Raw genomic sequence first — 27,795 nt, 5'->3', positions numbered from 1 at the left:
AGTTATAAATCACAAATATTGGACATATTCAACTGTAATGAGGACCAACTGATTTAACTGATCTTCCAACACATGAAGAATATGCCGGAACGTAGGAAGCATACGCTGTGCACAATATAAAGCAATGATGCCCGGCTGCTTTACTGAATGAGATTCTGAAATAGCTGCATACCTGACACTTCAGCTCCTGCAGACGCCCCCTTCTTTCACTACCCAAACTCACCTAACAGCTCAGCTGTCATTGCTTCTCCACCTGTGGCCACTGCTACCACTCCTCCTCACCTCCTGCAATGCCGTTCTCCCCTCTACGCCCTCCCACAGTGCCACCACCCCCACCCCCACCTTTTGTCAGCCTGGAAAGGTTTCTTTCAAGGATTTACCTGGTTAGTGCAATCAGCTTCAGATTCTTCTGAGTCTGAAATATCCGAGTACTCTGAGGATCCATTCCTGAGTTCAGACTTCACACTTTCAAAGAACACTGATCAAAAATGGGATACAAAAGGAAAGTATTTCAGATTTCAAATATGCTAAGACAGAAAATGTAAAACGAGTGCACGCACGTCCATATACGCACGTATGTGGGCACGAGCACACATGTACATGAATTCTATATGTTCCATGCAAGTGCACACGCATTAAATAAAATACACCTAGCGCATGTACGTGTACTCATAGTTTTAAGCAGTTAGATGAGGAAATATTATTCACGTATCTTTCTTTAGAACTTGTTGGCTTTTATATGCACAATTGAGTACATTTTTATCACGTGTGCATAAAGGAAATGACCAGTTTTACCAATTAGTCCACCAGTTTGCCCAATCTGTCTCTAGGTCATCAAGACCCCTCTGGTTATTCAGCCTTCACTTCCCCCAGCCTGTCAGTATTGAGCTATAAGGAGTTTTCTTCTTAGACCTAACTGAAGTAAATATGTGCAGGCTGCATTCACAGGTTATAAAATCACATTTTATGCATGTAAACGTTGGCCCGCCCAAACTCCACCCGCTTTTATTATTATTATTTTTTTATCACATACATAAGCAAACCAATTCAATATATATATGCTCCCCCTCTGTAAATTCCTCTCCAGCCTGGACCTCTCATTTTACTTCTATGCAGACGACATCCAGATTCTTTACTTCTACGCAGATGACGTCCAGATTCTTCTCCCCAAAGAAAACATACCAAACACCATCGCACTTTGGGATTCCCTCTCCATCCAAATAAAGAACCTCCTCACGCAGTTATCACTCACCCTCAACCACAAAAAAAACAGAAATCCTACACATCTCAAACAAACCCTCAACAAAAACCAGCAAAGACATCACCAGTCAACCAAACCCCCTTCTCACCTATGAGGTTAGAGATCTTGGCATCACCATCGACTCAGAACTCAACATGAAAAAACACATCAACCTAACAATCAAAGAGGGCTTTTATAAACTCCAAGTCCTCAAAAAACTCAAACCACTACTATTCCACCATGATTACTGCACAGTACTACAATCCCTCATACTCTCCAAGTTGGACTACTGTAACTCCCTCCTTCTCGGACTTCCTGCCTCAACCACAAAACCTCTCCAGCTGCTGCAAAACGCAGCAGCCAGCTCTCTCACAAACACCAACCGTTCATCGCACATCACCCCAATTCTAAAAGAACTCCACTGGCTCCCCATAACACAGGTCACAAAACAAAATCCTGACCCTACTGCACAACATCAACAACCGAAAAATCAATTGGTCTAAAGACCCTCCCCAACGGCACAACAGCCAGAAAAACCTGCGATCCCAAAACACTGGCCTGCTCGCCATCCCCTACACAAAACTAGCGCACCTTACCTCCACCAGACAACGTACCTTCTCAGTAGCTGGCCCCACCCTCTGGAACAAGCTACCCTCCCAACTCAGACTGGAATCCTCCACCCAATTGTTCAAAAAGCAATTGAAAACATGGCTATTCCATAAAGCCCACCAACATACAAACTAATCTCCCCAACCCCTCCGCTCCCTTCTTGCTCCACGCCATACTCCCCGACTCTCACCCTCCCCCCCATTGTCCCCATGCATCAATATTAAGACACCTTAACCTTCCAGTTAAATCTGGTACATGCCATTCTGTACATATTATATCTGTGATACCCTTTTGTATATATTGTATATACTGCATCGGTTAACGAGGCACCCTAACCCAGTTCTAAAACTGAAATATCAATAACCAACCCTTAACATTTATCGTTATATCTGTTTAATGTTCACCCACCAAGGTTTAATACTATATACGTTTAAATGTTCCCTATTAAGGTTAATGTTACAATGTAAAAGTAGTACGACTCTCCCGTCATACTATTCCAACTATTTTAATGTGAACCGATGTGATGTTCTCCTTTGAATGTCTGTATATAAAAGCAAATAAATAAATAAAACTTATTTGCACATCGGAACTTGTGCGTGTTTATAAAATAGCTCTAGTGCAAATAAGTGCTAATTGAACACACATCTGCTATTTTGTGTGTGCACACCTCTTAAAATTCACCTTTAAAATTTTAAGCATACATAACATGTAACCTCTCTCTCTCAAATGAACCTCAGATTTATTTATTTACATTTAGCTCTGGCCTCTTCATTGGTAGATCAAGGCAAGCTACATTCAAGCACTAAGTTAGTTCTCTGTCACCAGAGTGTTACAATCTAAGGGGCCTATTTACTAAACATTTTCTCCCATTTCATGTGGATATAGGAAAATAAATAGGGCCCAAATTTTATATTGGAGGCAATGTGACAATGCCTCAAGGAGTGTCACTGGGAGAAGCGGGATTTGAGTCCTGGTTTACCTGTTTCTCATCCTGCCTCTCCAACACTACTAAGCTGCTACTCTACAAAGAGGAATGAGTACATCTAGCAATAGACTGGAGATTTCCATCCTTGTGGGTACACTTTGCAAAATCCTGAGCAGGGTTCTGTGGTGGAGCTGCAGGTGCCCGAGGAGGCCTAGGCTGTCTTTGTCTAGTCTTTATGACAGGCCTCTGAGACCTAGACCTTGCAATGGAAGGATAATATCTGCAAGGCTGGTAGAAAGGCTGCTTTGGATATTGCTGTGCAGATTTTCTGGTGGGCTGGGTGTCTGAAGTACTAGCTGACAACTGTTGAAGGGTCTCTTGATAGTCCAGCTGAGCTACCCTTCTTTAATCCTGTCGCCAAACAGGTTCTCCCCCGTGCAGGCCAGCTAGACTGTCCTGTGTCTCCGGACGCAGGTCAGAGGCCTGAAACCAAGCCATATGCTGGGCCCCAATGCCCGCTGCAGCAGATCTCATGGCTGTTTTGAACACATCATAAGATGCACGGACCTCGTGTTTATCACACTCCAGGCCCTGCTGAATGACAGCCTGAAAATCCTTCTGGAACTGTTGGGGCAGACGCTCACTGAATTCCAGGGCCTGCTTTCACAAATTCCGAGAATACTGCCCCATGTAAAGCTGATAGTAAGCTATGCGGGCAATAAGCATGGTGCCCTGAAACACTTGGCAGCCCAAGGAATCAAGTCTAGAGGATGTGAATGAAGACAAGAGGCATGGGGGTGGCTTGAGGGAATGTTGGCTACTACCTGGAGATGAATATCCTTATTCAATAATGCGACTCCAACATTGTTCTATGCTTCAACGGCAAGAAGAAATGTGGAAAAAAGAATTTGCAACCACATAAAAGCAGGAAAGTAGCTTGCTTGTTACGGCAGTTACTACCCCAAACCAAAAAAATACCTGATACTTCACTTTCAACGCAAATCCAGCATAGCCCTCTGCTTCAACGGCAGGGGAGCAATTCACGCATATCCAGCATAGCCCTCTGCTTCAACGGCAGGGGAGCAATTCACGCATATCCAGCATAGCCCTCTGCTTCAACGGCAGGGGAGCAATTCACGCATATCCAGCATAGCCCTCTGCTTCAACGGCAGGGGAGCAAGTCTGATATTTCACTTTCAAAGCAAAGCCAGCATAGCTCTCTGCTTCAACGGCAGGGGGGAATGAAGAAAGGTGGATCTATATTCAGGCAACAATCAACAAGGACTGAATTACATAGTCTGAATAAACAGATAAGCATGGGTGTAGCTTGCTTATAGCGGTGGTTAATACCCCTAACTAAATTAAGCTATTTCACTTAGATGCAGTTCCAACACTGCTCTCTACATTAATGGCAGGGGTGGAAGGGAAACAGAATAAAAAACAAAAGGTTACTAAGAACCAAGAGAAACAGATAAGTATGTGAAAGAAAAAAAAAAGTGTGAAAGCTTACTGGGCAGACTGGATGGGCCGTTTGGTCTTCTTCTGCCGTCATTTCTATTTAAGGGCTTTGTTCACATGCCCCGGCGGGGCAGAGGCATGAGTGCATATCCTCAGCCTTTTTAAGGGCTGACTACCACCACCGATTGATGGGGGAGGTGACGGCAGTCGAACCCGGTATAAGGTTGAATCAGGTACACCGCGTCAGTCTTCCTGTTGACCGGTGGCACAGAGATGGGATGCTCCCATAGGCGGGTCATCAAGTTTTTAAAAACGTCATGGATGGGTACCGCCACTACCTTTTTCGGTGCATCCATGAACTGCAGGATCTTGAGCATTTTGTGTCTAGAATCCTGTTCTGTCAGCAATTGGAAGGGTACTGACTCGGCCTTGACTTTGACAAACCCCGTGAAGGAGAGATCTATTGAACAGATCATGCAGCGAAGCCGCCAGCACATCTGTGAGCTCCCTCAGTATCCTGGGATGAACCTCAGCTTCTGATCGGCCTCCCAAAATCCACATTAAAGCCTCTCCAACTGTTACAAAATGCCGCAGTCAGAATCCTTACCTGCAAAAAGAAATCAGAACATATCACCCCTGTTTTGAAAAGTCTCCACTGGCTACCGATCAAACAAAGAATTGAATTCAATGCTCTGACAATTGTCCACAATGCAATATACAAAGAAGACAACTCTGCCCTCAATAACATGATTGAGATACACAAAGCGCAACGTACAACCAGAACAGCCTGCAAACTGAATCTAGACATACCATCTCTTAACATAGCAAAACTGACCAACACTAGGAACAGAGCCTTCTCCATCGCAGGACCTAAAATATGGAACTCCTTACCACACTACCCAAGTTCACTTAGTGACATCAAATCCTTTAAAAAGGAACTCAAAACATGGTATTTCAACCAAACTTTCAGAGATGGCGTGGTTAAGCTCCACACCACTTCCTATCTCATCCCACTACCGTACACGTCACAATATAACCTCCTCGAATGTTCTACTCCATAATCAATCACCTTCAATCCCAGTCAACAACTCATCTTGTTACCTCCCCCAGAAGTCACCCCGATACTCAAAGACTACACGTACCTCTCGCCCTTATGATATTCCTCCCTTTAAAAATGGTTAATTCGTATGTTTAAAAAAAAAAAAATGTTCGTTTCCAGTATGTAACTGTCGTTCAGTTAAACCTCTGACTAATATTCTTCCTTCCATAATAAGTTGTTCTTATGTGATTAAATTGTATTAAGTTGTTCTCATGTAAACTGGAGTGAAGGCAATCTGCTATACTTTGGTATATAAAAGAATGGAAATAAATAAATTTCTTAAACGCTGTTCTTTTATCTTTTATTTTATCAGCCACCTCTTTGTGAACCAGATAGGTTTCATTCTTTTCTACTTTTCTTTATTTTTCTAGCATATATATTAGTCGCTTCGGTAATTGCTCCTTTTAGTTTGGCCCACTGTTCCACATCTCTCGTTTTCTCCCAGCCTTCTAGTTCCTCCTCCAGGTACTTTCCCATTTCAACAAAGTCCGTGTTTTTGAAACACAAAATCCGAGTCTTCATGAGACTTCTCCATATCCTATTAGTGATATGAAACCATACCGTTTGATGATCGCTGGTGCTGAGGTGGGCACCCATCTGGACATTAGAGACATTACTTACATTAGTGAGCACTAAATCGAGTATAGCTCCCTCCCTCATAGACTCCATTACCATTTGTTTGAACAGAGCCCCTTGCAGGGCATCCACTATCTCGCTACTGCTGTTAGATTCCACAGAAGGGATTCTCCAGTCTACATCTGGCAGATTAAAATCTCCAAATGTGTGAAGAGAGCTCCATGCTGGAGCTTTACAGATCTTGGCAATCAGTACTGAAGGATAGTGTGCTACTGAGGCTGCCATGGCTATCACTGAATGCGCTTTCACTCGTCCCTGGAGAAAGAGGACTGCTTTTTCATAGCAGAATTCAATACAGTCTGCTAGCCAGTTAGAGAGCGTTTGTTTGCCCAGTGCAACTCCTGGCTTGTTTATCATCAAAAGAAACAGAGTTGGGTGGATTTCCTATGGACTGCAGTGAGGTCTAGGTAAAATGAGAGTGCACGTTTACACGTTTACATTGGTGAGACTGAGGCCTTGGGAAAAATGTGGGCAAGACTACAGACTGATTCAAGTGGAAGTCAGTAACCACCTTAGGAAGAAATTTAGGGTGAGTACGTAGGAGCACTCTGTCATTTAGGAACCTATTATAGGGTGAGTATGTGACAAGTGCTTGTAACTCACTAACCCTTCGAGCGATGTAATGACTACTAGGAAGAGAACTTTCCATGTAAGAAATTTAACATCGCAGGAGTGCAAAGGCTCAAATGGGGAGCGCATGAGTCTTGTAAGTACTACATTTATGTCCCATTCCGTGACTGGTGGCCGTAGAGGGGGCTTAAGTTGTAATTGTAAGAGGCCCCTCATAAATCTACTCACAAAGGGTTGCGCTGTTACCAGGGCATCCCCAACTCTCTTGTGGTATGCTGTGATGCCACTCAGGTGTACCCTCACCGAAGAAGTCTGAAGACCAGAGTCTGAAAGGTACCAGAGGCAGTCTAATACAGATGTAGTGGGGCAGGAAAAGGGGGTCGATGCCTTTTTGTGTGCATCATATGGTGAATCTATTCCACTTCGAACGATAGGATTTTCTTGTGGAAGGCTTTTGTGAAGCTACAAGCACATGAGAAACATCAGTTGAAAGGTTGAGTGGTTGGAGGATCAAGCTTTCAACATCCAGGCTGTGAGGGATTGGGTTTGAAGGTTCAGATGGTGTAAAATGCCTTAGTTCTGAGTTATGAGAGTGGGCACTGTGCCTGGCGAATTGGTTTCTCTGATCGAGAAACATGGGAAACCATACTTGTCGAGGCCAATACGGGGCTATGAGTATCATTGACCCTTTGTCCTGTTGTAGCTTCATGAGAGTTTTGGCTATCAGCGATATCAGGTGATACGCGTATAGGAGGCCTGTGTTCCGGGGTGAGCTAAGGCGTCCCTGGCTAACGTGTTTTGATGTCTGTGCAGGGAGCAGAATCTGTCCGTTCAGATCAGATGCAAAGAGGTCTATTGTTGGTTGACCCCAGCGTTTGAAGATTCTAGTCACCACCACAGGATCCAGAGACCACTCGTGTGGGTGGAATTGTCGACTGAGGCGATCTGCAACTACGTTTTGTATGCCTGCAAGATAAGTGGACCGGAGATGCATGGAATGTGCAAGGGCCCAGGCCCAGATCTGCATGGCTTCTTGGCAGAGGAGATAAGAGCCTGTGCTGCCCTGCTTGTTCAAGTACCACATTGCAATTGTGTTGTCCGTTTGTATGAGAACATTCTTGTGTGAAAGGCAGTACTTAAACGCATAGAGAGCATAACGTATAGCTCGAAGCTCTAGGAAGTTGATCTGAAACATTGCTTTGAATTGTGTCCAAGTACCTTGGGTTTGAAGATTATTCACATGAGCTCCCCAACCCAAGTTGGATGAGTCTGTAGTTAAAAGTTACTTGCGGAACTGGTTGCTGGAAGGGTAGACCTGTTAGGAAATTAGCTTTGTTTGTCCACCACAGAAGCAATAATCGCAGCTGGTGGGTTATTTGAATCTGGGATGAAAGCAGTTGAGTGGCTTGGAGCCACTGAGATTTCAAAGTCCATTGAGTGATTCTCATGGCCAGCCTGGCCATAGGAGTGACGTGGACCGTGGAAGCCATCTGGCCCAGCAACATTAGGAATTGATGGGCTGAGGCTGTTTTCTTTGAATGCAGAGATGTAGCTAGCTTGGAAACTGTCTCTGCATGGTCAATGGGCAGGAAGGCCTTTACGATTGTGGTGTCTAGATCTGCCCTGATGAAAGTAAGGAGGTGAGATTTTTGGTAGTTTATGAGAAATCCCAATGAGTGTAGCAGATTGATAGTGAGATTGAGAGCGTCGAGAGCTCCTTGCTTGGAATGGCTTTTGATCAGCCAGTCGTCCAGGTAAGGAAACACATGTATGCTGTTCTTGCGTAGATGGGTCACAGCAACTGCTAGGCACTTTGTAAATACACGGGGTGCCGAGGCAAGTTCGAAAGGCAGAACCCAATAATGATAATGTTGATGTCCCACTAGGTATTTGCGGTGATGTGGGGATACTGGAATGTGAGCGTAAGAGTCCTGAAAATTCAGACAACAGAGCCAATCTCCTTTTTGCAGAAGGGGAAGCATGGTGCCCAGGGACACCATCCTGAATTTTTCTTTTTGTAGAAATTTGTTGAGATTGTGGAGGTCTAGGATGGGGTGGAGGCCGCCTGATTTCTTTGGAATGAGAAAATAGCGGGAGTAGAACCCTCTGCCCTGCTGTGCCCGGGCACCCTGAAGGATGGAGAGCTCTGACTCTAGAAGGGTTGTGTGATCTTTTTGCATCCACAGTGGATTGGGTGGTGAATCTGGGGATACCATGAGGAAGTTTAGATGGTATCCCTGGGTTTTGATGGATATTACCCATTGGTCTGTGGTAATGCTGAGCCAGTTGGTTATGAAGTGGTGAATTCGACCTCCTACTGGCAAATATGGTTTTGGATTTGTGGAGTGGCTGCTGTTCTCTGGATAGATGTCAAAATCCAGAGGCTTGGCCTGTTTGCAGTGGTGGCTGAGGCCTGGATGGCTTGGGCTGTCGAGGATGTCCTCTGAGACTGCTTGGTTGATCTCACGCGAGACGTAGGTGGGTAGTGTCTGCGTGGGTGTTAAAATGGTTTTCTAGGGTCCCTTCTCGTGGGTGTTCTTGCAGAGGAAGGGCCCTCTGTAGTAATCGTGGACAATTGACGCAGGGTCTCGTTATGATCTTTTTATTGAGCTACTGCATCCTGTATCTTGTCGCCGAATAGGTTGTCACAGGTATATGGCAAATCCGTGAAATTGTCTTAGACTTCAGATCTCAAGCCAGATGCTTTTAGCCAGGCCCACCTCCTGGCGCTGATTCCTGATGCTGATAAGCAAGCAGCAGTTTCAAAGGAGTCTTAAGCAGCCCAAGCCTCATGTTTCCCAGCCTCAAGGCCTTTCTGTATTATGGCATTGAGAGTATCTTGTTGTTGTTGGGGAAGAGAGTCAGCTATTCCTTGAACCTGCTTCCAGAGATTCCTTTGATATTGTGTCATGTAAAGTTGGTGTGCAGCGATATGTGACAATAGCATAGAGCCCTGAAACATCTTGCAACCCAAAATATCCAAGAATTTTTGGTCTTTGCCAGAAACTGTTGAAGAGTGAGGGCGCAGACGCCTGGCCTTTTTCTGTGCAGATTCAACTACCACTGAGTGATGGGGTAGTTGTGGCTTTTGGAATCCAGGAATATGTCGGACCAGATAAGTTGCATATGTCCTCCTATTCACTGGTTGGACAGTACAAGGATGATCCCAGAGATGTTGGAGATCCACAAGCACCTCGTGGACAGGGATAGCCATAACTTCTTTTGGAGCATCAACAAATTTGAGAACTTCCAATGTTTTATGGCGTGTGTCCTCCTCTGTAATCAGGTCAAAGGGGATTGTCTGACATTTCCTTTACAAACTTTGCAAAGGAGAGGTCTTCTGGGGGAGATTTTCTCCTTTCTTCCGGAGGAGATGGTTCTGATATGATGTCCTCCGTGGATGTGTCAGTGTCAACATCTTCCCATGTGTCAGAAAAGGTCTCTAGCCGAGATCCTGAAGGCAGTAAGAAGGTTGGTACTGTAGGACGTATTGGCACCAATGGATCCTTTGATGGAAGATGCAGTGGCACTGAAATGGATTTCGGTGGCACCTAAGGCAAACGTGGGCATCTCGGTCTCGGGAGCCTCAATGGACCAGGTATCGGATCCGGCATCGGTGGAACAGGTGCTGAGATAGGACTGGAGTCCGTGCTTTCGTCTTCTGACGGCCCTGGAATGGGTATCAGGGGTTTCAGAGACTTTGTGAGTTGCTTTGGCATTGGTGGCCTAGGTTATGTTGGAAAGGCACTGATGAGCATATCCAGTCGGCTTAGCAGTGGTGTAATCATCGATGGCTCTGGTATTGGTATGGGAGTCTGCATAGATGGCTGGGAGTCTGCATAGATGGCTGTAAGTCTCGGAGAGCATCGAGCACTGCCTGGCAGATAAGACCATCCAGTTCCTCCCTGAAAGCTTGAGTAGACATTGCAGCTACAGGGGGAGGCAGGATAGGCACTACTGGCACCTCCACAGGAATTTGTGGGGGCTCAGTACCCGGCACCGATATCGGTGTAGATCATCTTGATTTCTCGGTTGGAGAGGGGGGGTCGGAGGCTCCTCTACCTGTGTCCTCTTCGCATTCGGCTCGATAGCCATCGAGGTCGATGCGGTGTCAGCACCAGGAGTAGACTCGCATCGGTGCCGGCGTTTCCCTCTGTGCTCGGTCTGGTCTTTCTCCGGCACTGAGGAAGACGATGCAGATGCCTTGGATAAATTTGGCGATGGATGGTCACTGCTGCCCTGGTGCTCCTGGCAAAGTTTGACAAGTTTCTTCGATGCTCCTGCTGGTGACGACTGGGTGGACATCGATGGAGTCAACCTGATTTTAAAACGGGACTCCATTTTGTCGAGGCGAACCCGCCTACCCTTCGGGGTCATCTGGGCACAACTTGGGCAGTGAGAAACGTCGTGTGATGAGCAGAGGCACAGCACACAGATATCATGTGGGTTGGTAATTGACATCGTACGGGGACACTCCGGGCATTTTCTAAAACCTGTTGCCATGATAGAAAAAAAGGGGAGGCCTAAAAATGATCGATGGCCTGCGGACACCAAAAAAAGGGGAGGCAGGAACCGACCGAAGACTGGAGAATTCTCTCACAGAGCAATGAAAATAGATGTCACGATGGGAGACCCGTGTGAGGGATTTTTTGGAGAAAGCAAAATTGCTTACCTTGTAATAGGTGTTATCTCAGAACAGCAGGATGTAGTCCTCACATATGGGTGTCGTCACTAACTGAGCCCTATTGCGGGAAAAATTTCTGTCAAAGTTTCTATAAGCTTTTGACTGGCACTGTGTGGCCACTGAGCATGCCATGATATTCTCTGCCACAGGGGTCTCTCTCTAGTCTTGTATGTAGCAATAACCTTTAGCAAAAATAAAATAAAAAGGTAACATACCCAACTCCGCGGGGGTGGCGGGTGGGTTTCGTGAGGACTACATCCTGCTGTCCTGGGATAACACCTATTACAAGGTAAGCAATTTTGCTTTATCCCAGGACAAGCAGGATGCTAGCCCTCACATATGGGTGATTAGCAAGCTAGAGGCTGAGTCATTTTGTAGTGAAGCAACAGTGAAGTATTGTTGGTGAAAATGAGTCAGCCGAAAATCATAGCAGGTTGGATGTGGAAGGAGTTGGGATTAAACTGGAAACAAGTTCTTTAAGACAGACTATCCATATGCTGAATCTTGTCGTCCTTGTTTGTCCAAACAGTAATGAGCTGCAAAGGTGTGAAGAGAACTCCATGATGCTGCTTTACATATGTCAAGAATTGGCACTGAACGATAGTGTGCTACTGAGGATGACATTGCTCTTACTGAATGCGCCTTTTCTCGCCCTTGGAGAGGAAGGCCTGCTTTTTCATAGCAAAACTGTATGCAATCTGCTAGCCAAATGGATAGAGTATGTTTACCCACTGCTTTTCCCGGTTTGTTTGGATCATACGATACAAAGAGTTGAGTGGATTTTCTGTGGACTGCAATGCAGTCTAAATAAAAAGCTAGCGCACGCTTACAATCCAAGGTATGTAAGGCCTGTTCTCCTTGGTGGGAATGAGGTCTTGGAAAGAATGTGGGTAAAACTATGGATTGGTTCAAGTGGAATTCCGTAACTACCTTGGGAAGGAATTTTGGATGTGTACGGAGAACCACTCTGCCATGTAGGAATTTTGTATAGAGTGAGTACGTGACAAGTGCTTGTAATTCACTAACCCTTCTAGCTGATGTAATGGCTATGAGGAAGATAGTCTTCCATGTGAAAAATTTAAGATCACAGGAATTCATGGGTTCAAAAGGAGAACACATGAGCCTTGTTAAGACCAGATTCAGGTCCCATTCTGTGACTGGTGGCCGAATTGGTGGTTTAAGTTGAGTTAAATTTCTCATAAACCTACTGACAAGAGGTTGTATGGATATTGGTGCATCTCCCATCTTGTTATGGTAAGCTGAGATTGCACTTAGATGTACTCTGACAGATGAAGTCTGAAGACCAGAATCTGAAAGATGGCATAAGTAGTCTAGTAGAGAAGTTGTGGGGCAGGTGAAAGGATCAATACTCTTTTGCCTGCACCACAAAGTAAACCTTTTCCATTTCGAAGAATAGTTTTTTCGTGTTGAAGGTTTACGTGAAGCTAAAAGCACTTGAGATACATTAGTTGAAAGATTGAGTGGTTGTAAAATCAAGCTTTCAACATCCATGCTGTCAGGGAAAGGGATTAAAGGTTGGAATGGCGCAACCAACCCTGATCCTGAGTTATGAGATTGGGAGCTACTCCCAGACGAATTGGATCCCTGATTGACAGGTCTAGAAGTGTGGGAAACCATACTTGTCAAGGCCAATATGGGGCTATGAGTATCATGGACCCCCCCTGTCCTGTTGGAGCTTCACTAGAGTTTTGGTTATGAGCGGTATTGGAGGATACGCGTATAGAAGGCCTGAGTTCCAAGGGCGAGCAAAAGCGCCCTTGGCTGGCTGGTTTTTCTGTTTGTGTAGAGAACAGAATTTATCCACTTTGTGATTCAGATGTGACGCAAAGATCTATTGTTGGGAGTTGCCCCCAATGCTGAAATATCCTGGTCACTACTGAGGGATCCAGGGACCACTCGTGTGGTTGGAACTGACGATTGAGTCGATCTGCCACTACATTGTGAATGCCTGCCAGATAAGTGGCCCTGAGGAACATTGAGTGGTTCAGGGCCCAGCCCCAAATCTGTGCAGCTTCTTGACAAAGGAGATATGAGCCTGTACCTCCCTGTTTGTTGATGTACCACATGGCAACTGTGTTGTCTGTTTGGATGAGAACAATCTTGTGTGAAAGGTAGTCCTTGAATGCATGCAGAGCATAATGGATAACTCGAAGTTCCAGAAAATTGATTTGAAATGTTGCTTCGAGTTTTGTCCAAGTACCTTGGGTTTGGAGGTTGTGTATGTGAGCTCCCCAACCCAAGGTGGATGCATCTGTGGTTAGTGTTATCTGTGGAACTGGTTGTTGGAACAGTAAGGCCCTTGCACAAATTGTCCTTGTTCACCCACCAACGAAGAGAGGAACTTAGCTGGTGGGTTACTTGAATTGGAGAGTAAAGTGGTTGAATGGCTTGGATCCATTGTGATCTTAAAGTCCATTGGGTTATTCTCATGGCTAATTTTGCCATAGGAGTAACGAACTGTGGAGGCCATGTGGCCTAGCAAAGTGAGAAACTGGTGAGCTGTTGCTTGTTTCATTGAGTAAATGGACTTTGCCAAAAAGGAAAGTGTCTCTGCCCGATCCTCGGGTAGAAAGGCCTTTGAGAGGATGGTGTTCAATTCTGCTCCTATGAATTGAAGCAGGTGAGATGGAGTGAGATGGTACTTTTGATAATTGATGAGAAAGCCCATGGAGTGAAGTAGAGCAATTGTTCAACAGAGAAGCCAGAGCTCCTTGTTGAGATTGACTTCTGATGAGCCAGTCATCTAAATAGGGAAATACATGGACACTTTCCTTGTGCAAGTGTGCTATTACTGCCAGACATTTGGTGAATACTCTGGGAGCAGAGGCAAGTCAGAATGGCAGTACTCTGTACTGGAAATGCTGATGACTACCATGAAATGCAGATACTTGCGATGAGGAGGGAATATTGGAATGTGAGCGTAAGCGTCTTGAAGATCCAGAGAACAAAGCCAATCTCCTGATTGAAGAAGTGGAAGCATGGTGCCTAGAGAAACCATCCTGAACTTTTCCTTCTTTATTTATTTATTATTTTTACTATACCGGCTTTCATGATAAGGATCACATCAAACCGGTTTACAATTAACAAAGTGTGCAAGATAGGAGATAACTCAAACAACTGTAACAAGATTATTGTAAGGATAGTGACAGTTACAATAAAACAGGGAAATAAATAACTGGGAATTGGATGTGAGAAGAGGGGGGGATTTAACTTACAGCAACTTATTTACAAGGTTAAGATGTCTAGTGTAGGTCTTTAGAAATTCATTGAGATTTCTGAGGTCTAGGATGGGACGTAAGCCCCCGGTTTTCTTTGGAATGAGGAAATAACAGGAATAGAATCCTCTGCCCTGCTGAGTCCGGGGCACTGGCTCTACAGCCCTGGTTTTCAGAAGGGTGGATAATTCTACTTGCAATTGGAGTATGTGATTTTCGCTGAGAGAAAGGTCTCGGAGGAGAATCTGTTGGAATTGAGAGGAAATTGAGTTGGTAACCTCGAGATATGATTGCAAGTACCCATTGATCTGTTATTTGAACCCAATGGGTGTAAAAGGAGGATACTCGACCTCCTACCGGAAGTTGTGGCTGAGGATTGGAGAGGTGGCTGTGTTCTCTGCGAGTGTCCTCAAAAGCCAGCAGCAGGTCCTGTCTGTGGCGTAGGTTGAGGCCTAGCCGCCCTAGGTTGTCTGGGCTGAGGCCTTTGTTGAGGTCTAGTAGACCTGGTTCTAGATGCAGGAGGGTAGTACCGTCTTTGCCTATAGAATGGTCTTCTAGTATCTTTTGAGGCCTACAAACTGGGTGCGTAGGTGGATCCTGTGGGATCGAGGAAAGCTGTCTCAGGGTTTCCGTATGCTCTTTTAGCTGCGTAACTGCATCCTGCATCTTGGATCCAAAGAGGTTATCTCCCAGGCATGGAAGATCTACTAATTTATCCTGGACTTCAGGCCTGAGGTCCGAGGCTTTAAGTCATGCCCAACGCCTGGCACTGATCCCTGATGCAGCTACCCTGGAAGCTGTCTTGAATCCATCATAGGCTGCACGCACTTCATGTTTGCCTGCCTCTAGTCCTTTTTTGGATGATGGCTTGGGCTGCTTCTTGATATTGTGATGGAAGAGATGGTATAAATTCCTGCATTTGCGTCCATAAATTTCTCTGATATTGAGTCATGTAAAGTTGATATGAAGATATCCTAGAATTTAACTTGGCCCCTTGGTAGACCTTCCGCCCCAGGGAATCTAAAAATCTGTGATCTTTACACCTTGAGGATTTGAGGAATATGGTCTAATCCTCTTGGACTTCTTTTGCGTGGACTCTACCACTACTGACTGGTGAGGGAGCTGCGACCTTTGGTAGCCAGGAGCAGACTGCATCAAATATGTACTGTCCATTCGTTTATTAACAGCTGGTACTGAGCATGGATATTCCCAAATGCGATGTTGCAAATCCAGCAGAACATCATGGACTGGTATAGCTACCACTTGCTTTGGAGGGTCTACAAATTGAAGTACCTCCAATGTTTGCTGTCTGGTATCTTGCTCTGTGACCAAAGTGAATGGTATGGTGTCAGACATTTCCTGTACAAAGAATGTGAATGAAAAATCCTCTGGAGGAGATTTTTTTCTTGGATCTGGTGGGGATGGATCCGACATAAAAGCTTCAGATGAGGTGTCACTCCAAGTATCATATGGATCTTGGGGTTGAGGAAATGTTTTGGAAGGTGCAGGTGGTCGAGGAATCCCTGAAGGTCCTGGTAATGAATCATCAATAGGTGATTCTTCAGGTTGTTCTTCCTATGGATTTGAGGGAAGAGAATCGAGCAGTTTATGATATTTTTTCATTAACAGCTGATATAGTGCCAATTCTGAACTTCCTGGATCCCCAGGCAAGGTTGGCATCGATGGTGTTTTCGGTGGTCGCGTCGATGTCACCGTAGTTTTCATCGGTTTAGGTACCGGCATTGATGTAATTAGTGACATCGGCATCGGAACCAGCATCGACAAAGTCATCATCGGTATGGTATGGTGACCGGTGTTGGTGTAATCACCGGCATCGGCGAAGGTACAGGCATCGGTTCAAGAACCGACATCGGTGTTGACACCGGCATCGGTGACGTCACTGGCACAGTCGTCAGAATAGGTGTCTGTTCTTTCAGGGCCTGGAGTACCGCTTGTCTTATAAAATTAGACAATTCCTGCGATACAGCTGGTGTGGAAGAGCAGCTGCATGTGGTGTAGGCATTATTACCTGCACAGATCCCTGTGGAGGTTCAATTGATGACTATGTAGGCCCCAGCGCCGCTGTTATCGGAGTTTCCTGAGGCTTCTGCCGCTTAGCTGTCGGTTCTTCTGGGGAGAGGGATGACGCTAGGGTCGGTGTCGATATTTAGGCCTATGCTGGACCACTGACCTTATCGATGCCATCGAGGTCGATGGCAATGCTTGATCTCCCGATCCCTCCAGATGAGATTTTTTCAGTAAAACCACTGACCTTATCGATGCCATCGAGGTCGATGGTAATGCTTGATCTCCCGATCCCTCCAGATGACATTTTTTCAGTAAAACTTTCTTTGAAACTCCTGCCGGGGACGATTTCGTCGATGTTGAAGGAGAAGGAAGAATCTGAAGGTGAAAGAGATGCTCCATCTTCTCCTGCCGAAGTTTTCTTCCTTTGGGAGTCATCTCCCAAACACAGAACACACTCAAGGTGTGGATCTGTGATAGACATCGTCCCATTACATACCGGACATTTTTTAAATCCTGAAGCCATCTTTTCCCGACAGCCGTCTATGAAAGGAGGGGAAAAATTCTGAGAGAAAGATTTTACTTAAGTAAAAACGAGAATGATTTCTCACCGGCCGGTGGAAATGTGAGAGAAAACCCGTATGGGAGAGAAATATTTTGAAAAATCAATGACTTTCTAGTCAGTAAGTCTGTGAGAAAACTCACAGGGTTCCTTGCTCCGCGATGCTTATAGCAGCATGGAAAAACGAATACTAGAGAGAGACCCCTGTGGCAGAGAATATCATGGCATGCTGGGCATGCTCAGTGGCCACATAGTGCCAGTCAAAAGTTTATAGAAACTTTGACAGAAAGTTTTCCCGCAATAGGGCTCTGTCAGTGACATCACCCATTTGTGAGGACTAGCATCCTGTTTGTCCTGGGATAAGTAAAATTCAAGTATTCCGTGTGGTAAATTTTTGTGAGAAATTTCAGAGCTCCTAACCGCAAGGCAAACTTCAGCAGGGAAAAAAAACTGAAGGGAGACCCCTGTGGCTACAAGGATGATGGCATGCTGGGCATGCTCAGTGTGCCAGTCAAAAGTTCTAGAAACTTTGACAGAAAAGTTTTCTGTGATAGGGCTCCATCCAGTGATGAAGCCTATATGTGAGGGCTACATCCTGCTTGTCCTGGGAGAATACATTTTATCTGGGCTTCCAAAATAGTATTTTTATTTATTTAAAAACTTTTCTATACCGTCACTAAGTTATATACCATCGCAACGGTTTACAAATAGGCACAGACTAAGGTTAGTAAATCTAGGATATCGTACATTCTAACAGGTGCCAATAAAGTTCGGTTACAATTTCATAAATAAAATCATTATTTGAGTAATGTTGGTCAAGTCCAGGTATATTATTGAGTTACTATCTCTGAGATATTACTTCTTAAATGTAGGATTGAGTAAATTTATTCTCATCTGCATTACTCTGTAGTTTCAATCTCTACCCTCCACACTCTTTAGTGAAGGCTTTTTTAAAGAGCCATGTTTGTACATTTTTCTTAAAAGTTTTGAGATTATTCTGCAATCTGAGTTCAGGGGGCATCATGTTCCATAGTATGGGCCCAGCCAATGATAAACAATGTCCTTGCTTAGACTCAAGTTGAAGATTGATTCTTGGCTTGACTCTTGGACTCACCCTTAGACCAAAGAGCCAAGAAGTCAGAGAATCTCTTCAGCAAGTCTTGGCCACAGCATGACTGTGACTGGCTCCACATGCTGTGCATCAAGGTTCTGAAGTTGGCTTCTTAGAGTTAGTCTTAAGTTCACTGGCAAAAATAAAATAGAGCCTGTCTTCCTGAGACCAAACCATCTCTAAGTAGATGATTTCACAGCCATCAGTGTAGTAGCCCACTTTGCAATGGCTGGCAATGAATATGTTTACTGGGTACTTGAAACAAAATTTGAAGCCACTGGCCTGCTTCGAAAACACTGACAAAATCAAAGGGTGAAAATACTTGGAAAAAAAAAAAAATAAAAAGATGCCTCCAGGAGAAAAAAAAACCAAAAAACCAGGGATAGTAGGCAAGCCCATTCTTGCTGAAAAGATTCAGGAGGAAATAAAACTTCAAAAGCAGCTGAAAGAAATGATTAGGGACCTAAGTAGTTAAAATGATAAACATTTATGGACAAGGCCTGGAGGAAATTAGCACAAACACAGAAGAAAAAAAACCAAAAACTACAGAGCTTTCTGGATCTGGAACAACAAACTGAGGGCAGCTGTGTGTCGTGCAATACAGGAAGTCCGATATGTATGTGATAAACATTTAGTCTGCCAGGGGTACGTTACTTTCTCCAAAGGCATGGGACTGCACGTGGCGCTGAGCAGATCAAAATTTCCAAGTTTTCTGGTAAAGTACTTCTATATCCCTTCTCCCTACTCTTAAGTTTCCTAGGCCCTCTGAAAGGCACTCAAAGCTTTAGGTATATTTGAAGTTTCAGTGCATTCTAACACACAAGTACAGCATCATGCAATTTTTCAACACATAATCCAAGTCATTTGTCCACTTTACCATTATGGCAGGTAACTTAATACACTTTAACTAGATGCCTGCCAGTCACAGGTTTTGCATATTACCCAGTACTGTTCCTAGCTCCATTAAAAAAACCCAAACATCCATACTGTTCAGTGGTTTCTGGATCTCTGGTTTATCTTCTCCCTCTGACTCTGAAGTCTGCTCCCCCACCTCCCTGTCCTGTGCCTTTTTCGTTCGTGCCCTTTCATCTTCATCATCACTTTCTGCAGTGAATAGGCTTCGATCAGTGAATGGCTGCCTTTCATGCCTGTGTTCACCATAAGAGAAGTAACAAAATGTTAGAGGTACTGGTGCCAAGATTGATAGCTTAACACTACACAGAGACAGTAACTTTTACACAGCTGTGCAGGCGAACTGTGCACATTTGCTGGCTCACACCCAGGGATGCTGCCATTTTATAACATACGTGCACATATGCGTGCATGGTATAAAATAGGTTGAATACACGCACGTGTGTGCACAATTTTAAGTAGGCATGTGCCTATGCGCACAAATGCCACTTCTGGTTTTCCCAGTTTGCTCAGGCAAGGAATAGGACTTCCAAACCCCCTAGTTTAATAGCCTCCCTTTTACTCTAACTCCAACCTTTAAAACCCTGCTCACTTCTTTACTTTTTGTTTTCTGACTTACACGCCATCCATAGAATTAAAGTTATGCAGCAAGGGACCCTCGGAACATGCCTGTGCGCATATGTATGCACTAGTTTCATTGTGAAATCCAGGAACGCCCATTCTTTGCCCTTTTTTCAGGAAAATGTATTTGCACGCATAGCGGCAAGAATGTGTACACGTGGGTGCCTTTTAAAAAGCAGAGTTGCTTACCTGTAACAGGTGTTCTCACAGGACAGTAGATGTTAGTCCTCACATATGGGTGACATCAGGATGAAGCCCAATCATGGAACACTTTTGTCAAAGTTTCTAGAACTTTTACTGGCACCACTGAGCATGCCCAGCAAGGCTAACTCTGCATCCAGCAGGGGTCCCCCCTTCAGTCTCGTTTGTAGTAAAGATCGAGCAAAAAATAAAATAAGAAAACGTACGGACCCAACTCCGCGGTGTGGTGGGCGGGTTCCGTGAGGACTAACATCCTGCTGTCCTAGGAGAACACTTGTTACATGTAAGCAACTCTGCTTTCTCACAGGACGGTAGTCCTCACATGTGGGCGATTAGCAAGCTACAGGATGCCCGAATGTCAGGCACAAGCAGCGAGGTAGTTTTGGTGAATTGGGCAGCCTGATCATCTTCCTGGCCTGTAGGAAGGAGTTGGGATATTAGATGGGAAACAGCTTACAGAGGACAGAATGGCCGAAGATGGAATCCTGTCTACCAGATTTGTCAAGGCAGTAATGAGCTGCAAAGGTATGGAGAGAGCTCCATGTGGCAGCCCTACAGATGTCCGCAAGAGGAACGGAACGGAGGTGAGCCACTGACTTTGCCATTGCTCTTACAGTGTGCGCTTTAACACGGTCTTGAAGAGGAAGACCTGCTTGGTGATAGCAAAAGGAAATGCAATCTGCTAGCCATGTGGAAATAGTCTGTTCCCTACCGGAGTACCAAATTTGGCTTTATCAAAAGAGACAAATAATTGGGTGGATGTCCTTTGGGCTGCAGTATGATCTAAATAAAAGCAAGAACATGTTTGCAGTTCAAGGAGTGGAGAGCTCGCGCACCTGGTTGTGAGTGAGGTCTGGGAAAAAAGGTTGGAAGAGTTATACATTGATTTAAATGAAACTCAGAGACCACCTTTGGCAGGAATTTAGGGTGAGTTAAAAGCACTACACGGTCATGAAGGAACCTAGTGTAAGGTGCATATGTGACTAATGCATGTAACTCACTGACCCTGCGAGCGGATGTAATAGCGATGAGAAATATCACCTTCCAAGTGAGATGGCAAAACTCGCAGGAATGCAAAGGCTCAAAGGGAGGCTTCATAAATTGTGCTAGAACAACATTAAGGTCCCAGGTAGGAACTGGAGGACATAGGGGAGGCTTAAGGTACAGTAAACCCCTCATGAAGTGAGCCATGAGCGGTTGTGTTGATATCGTGATTTTGTCAATACCTTTGTGATAAGCCAAGATAGCACTAATGTGTACTCAAATAGAGGAAGCCTGTAATCCAGATTCCGAAATATGCCAAAGGTAGTCCAGGAATTTTTCTAGGAACAGGAAAAAGGGTCTATTTCCTTTGTCTCGCACCACGAGGAAAATCTTTTCCATTTTGCATGATACGATCTTCTGGTAGAAGGCTTTCGTGAAGCTACGAGGACTTGTGAAACATTGTCGGATAGATTTAAAGCTTGCAAATTCAAGCTTTCAACATCCAAGCTGTCAGGGACAGTGATTGGAGATTGGGATGACGCAGTAGACCGTTGTTCTGGGTTATTAACATTGGGTCTGTGCTCAGGTGAATTGGACGTTGAACTGATAGGTCGCGAAGGATAGGAAACCATACCTGATGCGGCCAGTGAGGGGCTATGAGAATCATTGTCCCTTTGTCCTGCCGTAACTTCACGAGAGCGTTGCTGATGAGTGGAAATGAAGGGTAAGCATAGAGGAGACCCATTGACCATGAGTGGGCAAAGGCATCCTGTGGGGGGAACTTCATGGCTGCGGTGCAGAGAGTAGAAAGTCGTTACTTTGTGGTTGTGTATTGATACAAATAGGTCTACTTGCAGATGGCCCAACTGGTGAAATATACGTTCTGCTACCGTGGGGTTCAGGAACCATTCATGGGGATGAAAAGTGCGGCTGAGATTGTCTGCCATCATGTTGTCTACTCCTGCTAGATAAGTCGCCTTCAGCAATAAGGAGTGGAAGAGAGCCCAGGCCCAAATCTGCACAGTCTTCTGACACAGTAGATAAGATCCTGAGCCCCCTTGTTTGTTTAGATACCACATTGCAACCTGATTGTCTGTTTGCATGAGGACCACTTTGTTCGCTAGGCAATCCTGAAAAGCAGAGAGGGCATATCGAATTGCACAGAGTTCTAGAAAGTTTATCTGATGTTTCAACTCCACCTTGGTCCATAAACCCTGGAACTGGAGATTGTGGATGTGAGCTCCCCAACCCAGGGTAGATGCATCTGTAGTTAGAATAATTTGGGATTGTGGAGGCTGGAAAGGTAGTCCTAGAAGAAGATTGGACTCCTGTATCCACCAATTCAGGGAGAGACGTAACTGATTGGTGACGTGGATAATGTGAGACATCTTTTGACTTGACTGGGACCAATGGGATTTTAAAGTCCATTGAGACACTCATGTCTAAACGAGCCATGGGAGTTATATGAACTATGGATGCCATGTGGCCCAGTAAGGTCAAGAGGTGATGAGCCGAAGTGGTCTGGCGAGATTGAAGGAATCTTGCCATGATGGATAAGGATCGTGCCCTGGAATGTGGGAGGAATGCTTTTGCCTGGAGAATGTCGATATCTGCTCCTATGAACGAAATTATTTGAGATGGAGTCAGATTGGATTTGGGGTAGTTAAGGAACCCCAGTAATTGGAGCAGATCAATTGTGCAACGGAATGACTGAGATGCTCCCCTTTGAGTCTGAGCCCTTATAAGCCAATCATCCAGGTATGGATAGACATGGACGTTGTTTTTCTTAAATGGGCTGCTACGACTGCCAGGCATTTTGTGAAAACCCTTGGGGCTGATGGTAGTACATGGTACCGAAAATGAGACTGTCCTACTATGAATCTTTTATTTATTTATTTATTAATAGACATGTATATAACATGTCTATTACTACTGTTGTTTTAATGTTATTTGTTATTAGTATTTATTCAATTGTCTCCAAGTTCATTTTCCTGTTCCATGTAAGACTCGCATGTTAAGTCACTCCAATGTTATATGTAAACCGAAATGATTAGCAACATTGTTGCTAGAATTTCGGTATATAAAAAAAGTTAAATAAATAAATAAAATTACCGATACTCAAGACCAGGTCTTATCGTACCGGTTTACAATAGAACAGGGGGAAATCTTAGCGATATAACCGCCTCATCTCAAATACCTATGTGTGCGTAAGCCTCCTGCAGGTCCAGAGAGCAAAGCCAATCTGTTCTTTAAATCAGTGGGAGCAAGGTTCCTAAGGTTACTATTCTGAACTTTTCTGAGATATTTGTTTAGGGCACAAATCCAAAATAGGACGAATGCCTCCTGATTTTTTTGGGATCAGGAAGTAGCGGGAGTAGAACCCTTGACCCCAATGCTGTCGAGGTATTGGTTCTACAGCATTGGATTGTAGAAGGGTCAAGAGTTCCGCTTCGAGAAGCGGGGAGTGACTGGATTTGTGAGAGGGGATAAGCCGTTTGGCGGTACAGTGAGAAAGTTTAGATGGTACTCTTGGTTTATTACAGAGTACCCACTGATCTGTCGTGATGGTATGCCAGAGAGTGGAGAAAAGGAACAAGCGGCCCCCCCCACTGGAATGGCATGGGAAGGAAGAGACTGGCTGTTACTCTAGAGGAGAGTCAAAAACCAGAAGCTGGCCCTGTTTGTGGGGCAGGTTGGGATTTTGGTGTTCTAGTCTGATGAGTTTGTCCTTTGAGGATGTTTAGACTGTCGAGGACGAGATTGCGGTGGATAATACCTTCTGGTTTTATATTGAAACCGTCCAGGATCTCGTCTGAAAGGTCGCTTTGTAGTGGAAGGATAATCTGAAGGAAGAGCAGACAGCTGACGTAAGGTGTCGTGGTGGTCTTTTAACTGTGCAACTATTTCTTGGATTTTGGTACCAAATAAGTTGTCACCAGTACATGGCAAGTCTGCAAGACTATCCTGAACCTCTTGTCGCAAGTCAGAGGATTTAAGCCATGCCCAACGTCGTGCCCGGATGCCTGCTGCAGAAACCCTGGAGGCGGTGTCAAAGATATCGTAGACTGCTCTTATCTCATGCTTACCAGCATCTAAACCTTTGAGGAGGATGTTAAGTTCTTCCTGAAATTCATCAGGTAAAGATTCAGAATACTCTTGTACTCTCCACCAGAGATTCCTGGAGTACAGAGTCATTTATAGCTGGTATGCTGCAATGCGAGCAATGAGCCATGGAAGACCCTTCTTCCGAAAGTATCTAAGGATTTCTGTTCCTTACCTGGAGGTGCTGATGAATGAGGTCTGACCTTTTTAAGACTTCTTTTGGGCTGACTCTACAACTACTGATTGGTGAGGTAGTAGAGATTTTTGGAAACCTGGGGTTGATTGTACCAGATAGATAGCATCAGCTTTCCTGTTTCCTCCCAGTTATGGTTTTAAAAGGTCCAGTAGTACTTCATGAACAGGAACTGCCATTACCTCCTTGGGTGCATCAACAAATTGTAGCACTTCAAGCATTTTATGCCTGGTGTCCTCTTCTGTTTGCAAATCAAAGGGAATTGTCTCGGACATTTCCTTAATGAAATTTGCAAAAGTTAAGTCTTCAGGTGGGAAGCATAGATGTTCATCTGGAGGTAAAGATTGTGAAGGAAGATCATCTGAACCATGAGTGTCAGACAACTCCCCATGGATCATAAGGATGAGTCACTGGCACCTCCAGGACCTTGAGGTTGGTGTGGAGGTGGAAATCCAGCCGGATCTAGAGGTGGCACCGATGGAATTCGAGGGGGCACCGATGGAAGTCTAGGTGGCATCAATGGAGGCACCGAAGATGGTGAGGGCATCGATGGTATCTGTGTTTTCGAAGGCCGGTGTGATGCCCGATGGTCCTGGTTCGGGCATCGGCCGATCCAGTTCCTCAGAGGATAAAGGTATTGGCATCGGTGTCTGTGGCTTCACGGGGGCTGATGGTATGGCTGGAACCATAGGAAGAGCATCGATTAACGAGTCCAGTCTATCTAGAAGAGGAGCTAGCATCTTCGACGTGGGATCAGGCATCGGCCTGGGGACCGGTGGAGACTGGAATGATCGTAAAGCCTGAAGCACTGCCTCTTGGACAATCCTGTCCAATTCCACCCGTGAAGCCAGCATGGGGGCACAGCTACTGGGGGTGGAGGCTCGGAAGGCGTAGCCGGAGGTTCCACCAATGGCAGTGAAGTTCCGGATCCCGGCACCGATAACGGTGGGGTATGCCTTTGTGCCCCGAGTCCAGACAGGGATGGGGCCTCGTCTCCTCGGGGCTTTTTGGACGGTGGCTCCATCACCAATGTCGATGGCTTTTCGATACATCGGAGGAGACACTTCGATGACTGTGTCTATGCTTCTCTTGATGATCAGTCTGCTGCTTGTCTGGCATCGAAGACGAAGATGTCTATGCTTTGGACCAGGAAGAAGGTGAGGGGACGTTACCGGTGGATTTTTGCCGTTTAGACTTTGGTGGCGATGGAGTCTTCGAGGATAGAGGGTTTTGACTCGATGCCGGTTTAGTAGAAGTCGATGGAGAGACCTTAAAAAGGAGTTCCATCTTCTCCAAACGGCCCTTCCGGCCTTTCAGAGTCATTTGTGAACAGCTTGTGCACTGTTGCACGTCATGAACAGGTCCAAGACAGAGTACGCACACATCTTGCGGGTCTGTGATAGACATAGTTCTTGGGCACTCAGGACACTTACGGAACCCGGTGGCCATGATTTTTGAAAAAATAAATGGTCGCATGGTTGATGACTGAACACAGTGAGAAAATGTCTGGGAATAGACTGAAAAAACGACGGGAAGAGACTTACCGGCATCGACGATGAGGGACCCCTGGGATAGGGAAAAAAACAATTTTAAGTTTAAATTTCTGTGAGGAAAGTTTGTGAGGTAAATTCACAGAGCTCCAAGATCCGCGAGGCTACTGCTGCGTGGGAAAAAAAAAAAAAAAGTCTGAAGTGTGACCCCTGCTGGATGCAGGGTTGGTATCATGCTGGGTATGCTCAGTGGTGCCAGTCAAAGTTCTAGAAACTTTGACAAAAAAGTGTTCCGTGATTGGGCTCCATCCTGATGATGTCACCCACATGTGAGGACTACCATCCTGCTTGTCCTGTGAGAATATGCTTGTTGCATGCCAGCTCGACTTGGGTGCATATCTTTTGGTTTTGGCATGCGCAGGGCTTTTAAAATTCACCTTTACGTTTGTAATTTGCAACCTATTAGCTACACCATTCATGATGGGAGGTTCCTAACCCTGAACGCATGCTTCCTTTGTTGCGCGTCAGTCTTTGGCTACTGATCTCTCACTGCACAGTGCACTCTACAGCTCCTGTCCCACACTGCAGATAGTACTACACAAACTGCATGCACTGAAACCATCCTGTTCAGAAAGCTTTCTTTGGCAAAGAACCTGTGTTACCTTATGATCCTTCCATTAGACAGCAACAAGCGAAGGTCATTGTTCCATGCTTTTCGTTCAGATACTGTTGAAGTGGTTTGGAGGGGTTTGATAAATTTCCCATTGAGTTTAGAGTTTGTTATATTCTGAAAAATAAAGGATGAAATTACTTAGCTGCAATTATTCTCTAAGAGTAAAGAAATAGACTTAGAAGTAACACAAGAAAAAGTATGTTCACAAAAAGACCGACTGATGCTTGGAACTACCTTTCAATATAGACAGTGGAGGCAAAAACAGTGAGAAGCAGCCTATGTTATGCCTAGAGGATGCTAAGCTAAGGGGTAGAATCTGGAATAAGGGCAGAGGATCTTTAGCAGGAGAGAACTAAGGGATAAAATCTGGGTCGAGCAGAGAGGATCCTTAGCTGTAGTGAAGCGAGGGGGTAAAACCTGTGGTAAGCAGAGGATCCTTAGCTGCAGGGTAAGTGATGGTTGAGCAGCATTACAAGTAAGAGAGAAGATACAGGGACTGAACGTATCTAATGGTTTTTACCTCCTGTCATTTTGAACTGTCTTGTTCTAAGGCTTCCTCTATTACTTCAAATTCCACTATTTCTTTTTCTCAGAATTATTTTTGTTATGATTGAGTCACATGCTATTTGCTTTTAATTCTTATATTTAGCCATTTTATAGACTGTCATTCCAAATAAAAGATCACAACGGTTTACAACATGACATACATATAGATCGACATGTGCATAGACTTGATGAGGTCAAAAAAGGAGATGTACCGTATTTTTTGATCCATAAGATGCGCTTTTTTCCCCCCAAAAGTGGGGGGAAAATGTCTGTGCGTCTTATGGAGTGAATATTAAAAAAAAACAAACCCCAAAAACCTAACTACAACCCCCTACCCTCCTGCCCCCCCCCCCAAACTTGCCAAAAGTCCCTGGTGGTCCAGCGGGGGTCTGGGAGCGACCTCCTGCACTTGGGCAGTCGGCTGCCAGTATTCAAATGGCGCCGACAGCCTTTGCCCTTACCGGTGCCATCGGTCGGCCCCTGTCACATGGTATGAGCAATGGACGGCCGGCGCCATCTTGTGCTCCAACCATGTGACAGGGGTCATCCAATAACACCAGTAGCCCCGTGACATAGTAAGGGCAAAGGCTATTGGCGCCATTTTGAATACTGGCAGCCGACGGCCCAAGTGCAGGAGATCGCTCCCGGACCCCCACTGGACCACAAGGGACTGTTAGCAAATCTTGGGGGGGGGGGGGGTGTCAGGAGGGTGAGGGGTTGTAGTTAATTAAATTTAAAGGGATGGGGTTTTTTGTTTTTCCAACAAAGAATGATAAAAGTTTTTCTGATCCGGGGAGCGGAAAGAAATGGCCCTCCCCAGACTCGAAAACGAAATGGGGACAAAAACACATTTTATGTCCTCCCCTAATTTGCTCCATAAGACACAAAGACACCAAGACACCCGGGAACAGAGCCGGT

The 27,795-nt window shown here is 45.1% G+C and overlaps 1 protein-coding gene across 1 annotated transcript in view; it reads right to left on the bottom strand.

Moving 5' to 3' along the window:
- Nucleotides 1-27,795, bottom strand: part of KDM7A (lysine demethylase 7A) — a 320,476-nt gene that overhangs the window by 54,270 nt on the left and 238,411 nt on the right. The window contains 3 exon segments of the mRNA XM_029597359.1: nucleotides 381-478; nucleotides 19,143-19,303; nucleotides 26,321-26,445. Of these exon segments, the coding sequence (XP_029453219.1) occupies nucleotides 381-478; nucleotides 19,143-19,303; nucleotides 26,321-26,445 (384 nt within the window).

The sequence above is a fragment of the Rhinatrema bivittatum genome, chromosome 4, assembly GCF_901001135.1.
Source record: "Rhinatrema bivittatum chromosome 4, aRhiBiv1.1, whole genome shotgun sequence".
Taxonomy (NCBI): Eukaryota; Metazoa; Chordata; class Amphibia; order Gymnophiona; family Rhinatrematidae; genus Rhinatrema; species Rhinatrema bivittatum.
The sequence above is the reverse complement of the archived record's forward strand: the minus strand, read 5'-3'. Positions and strand labels throughout refer to the sequence as shown.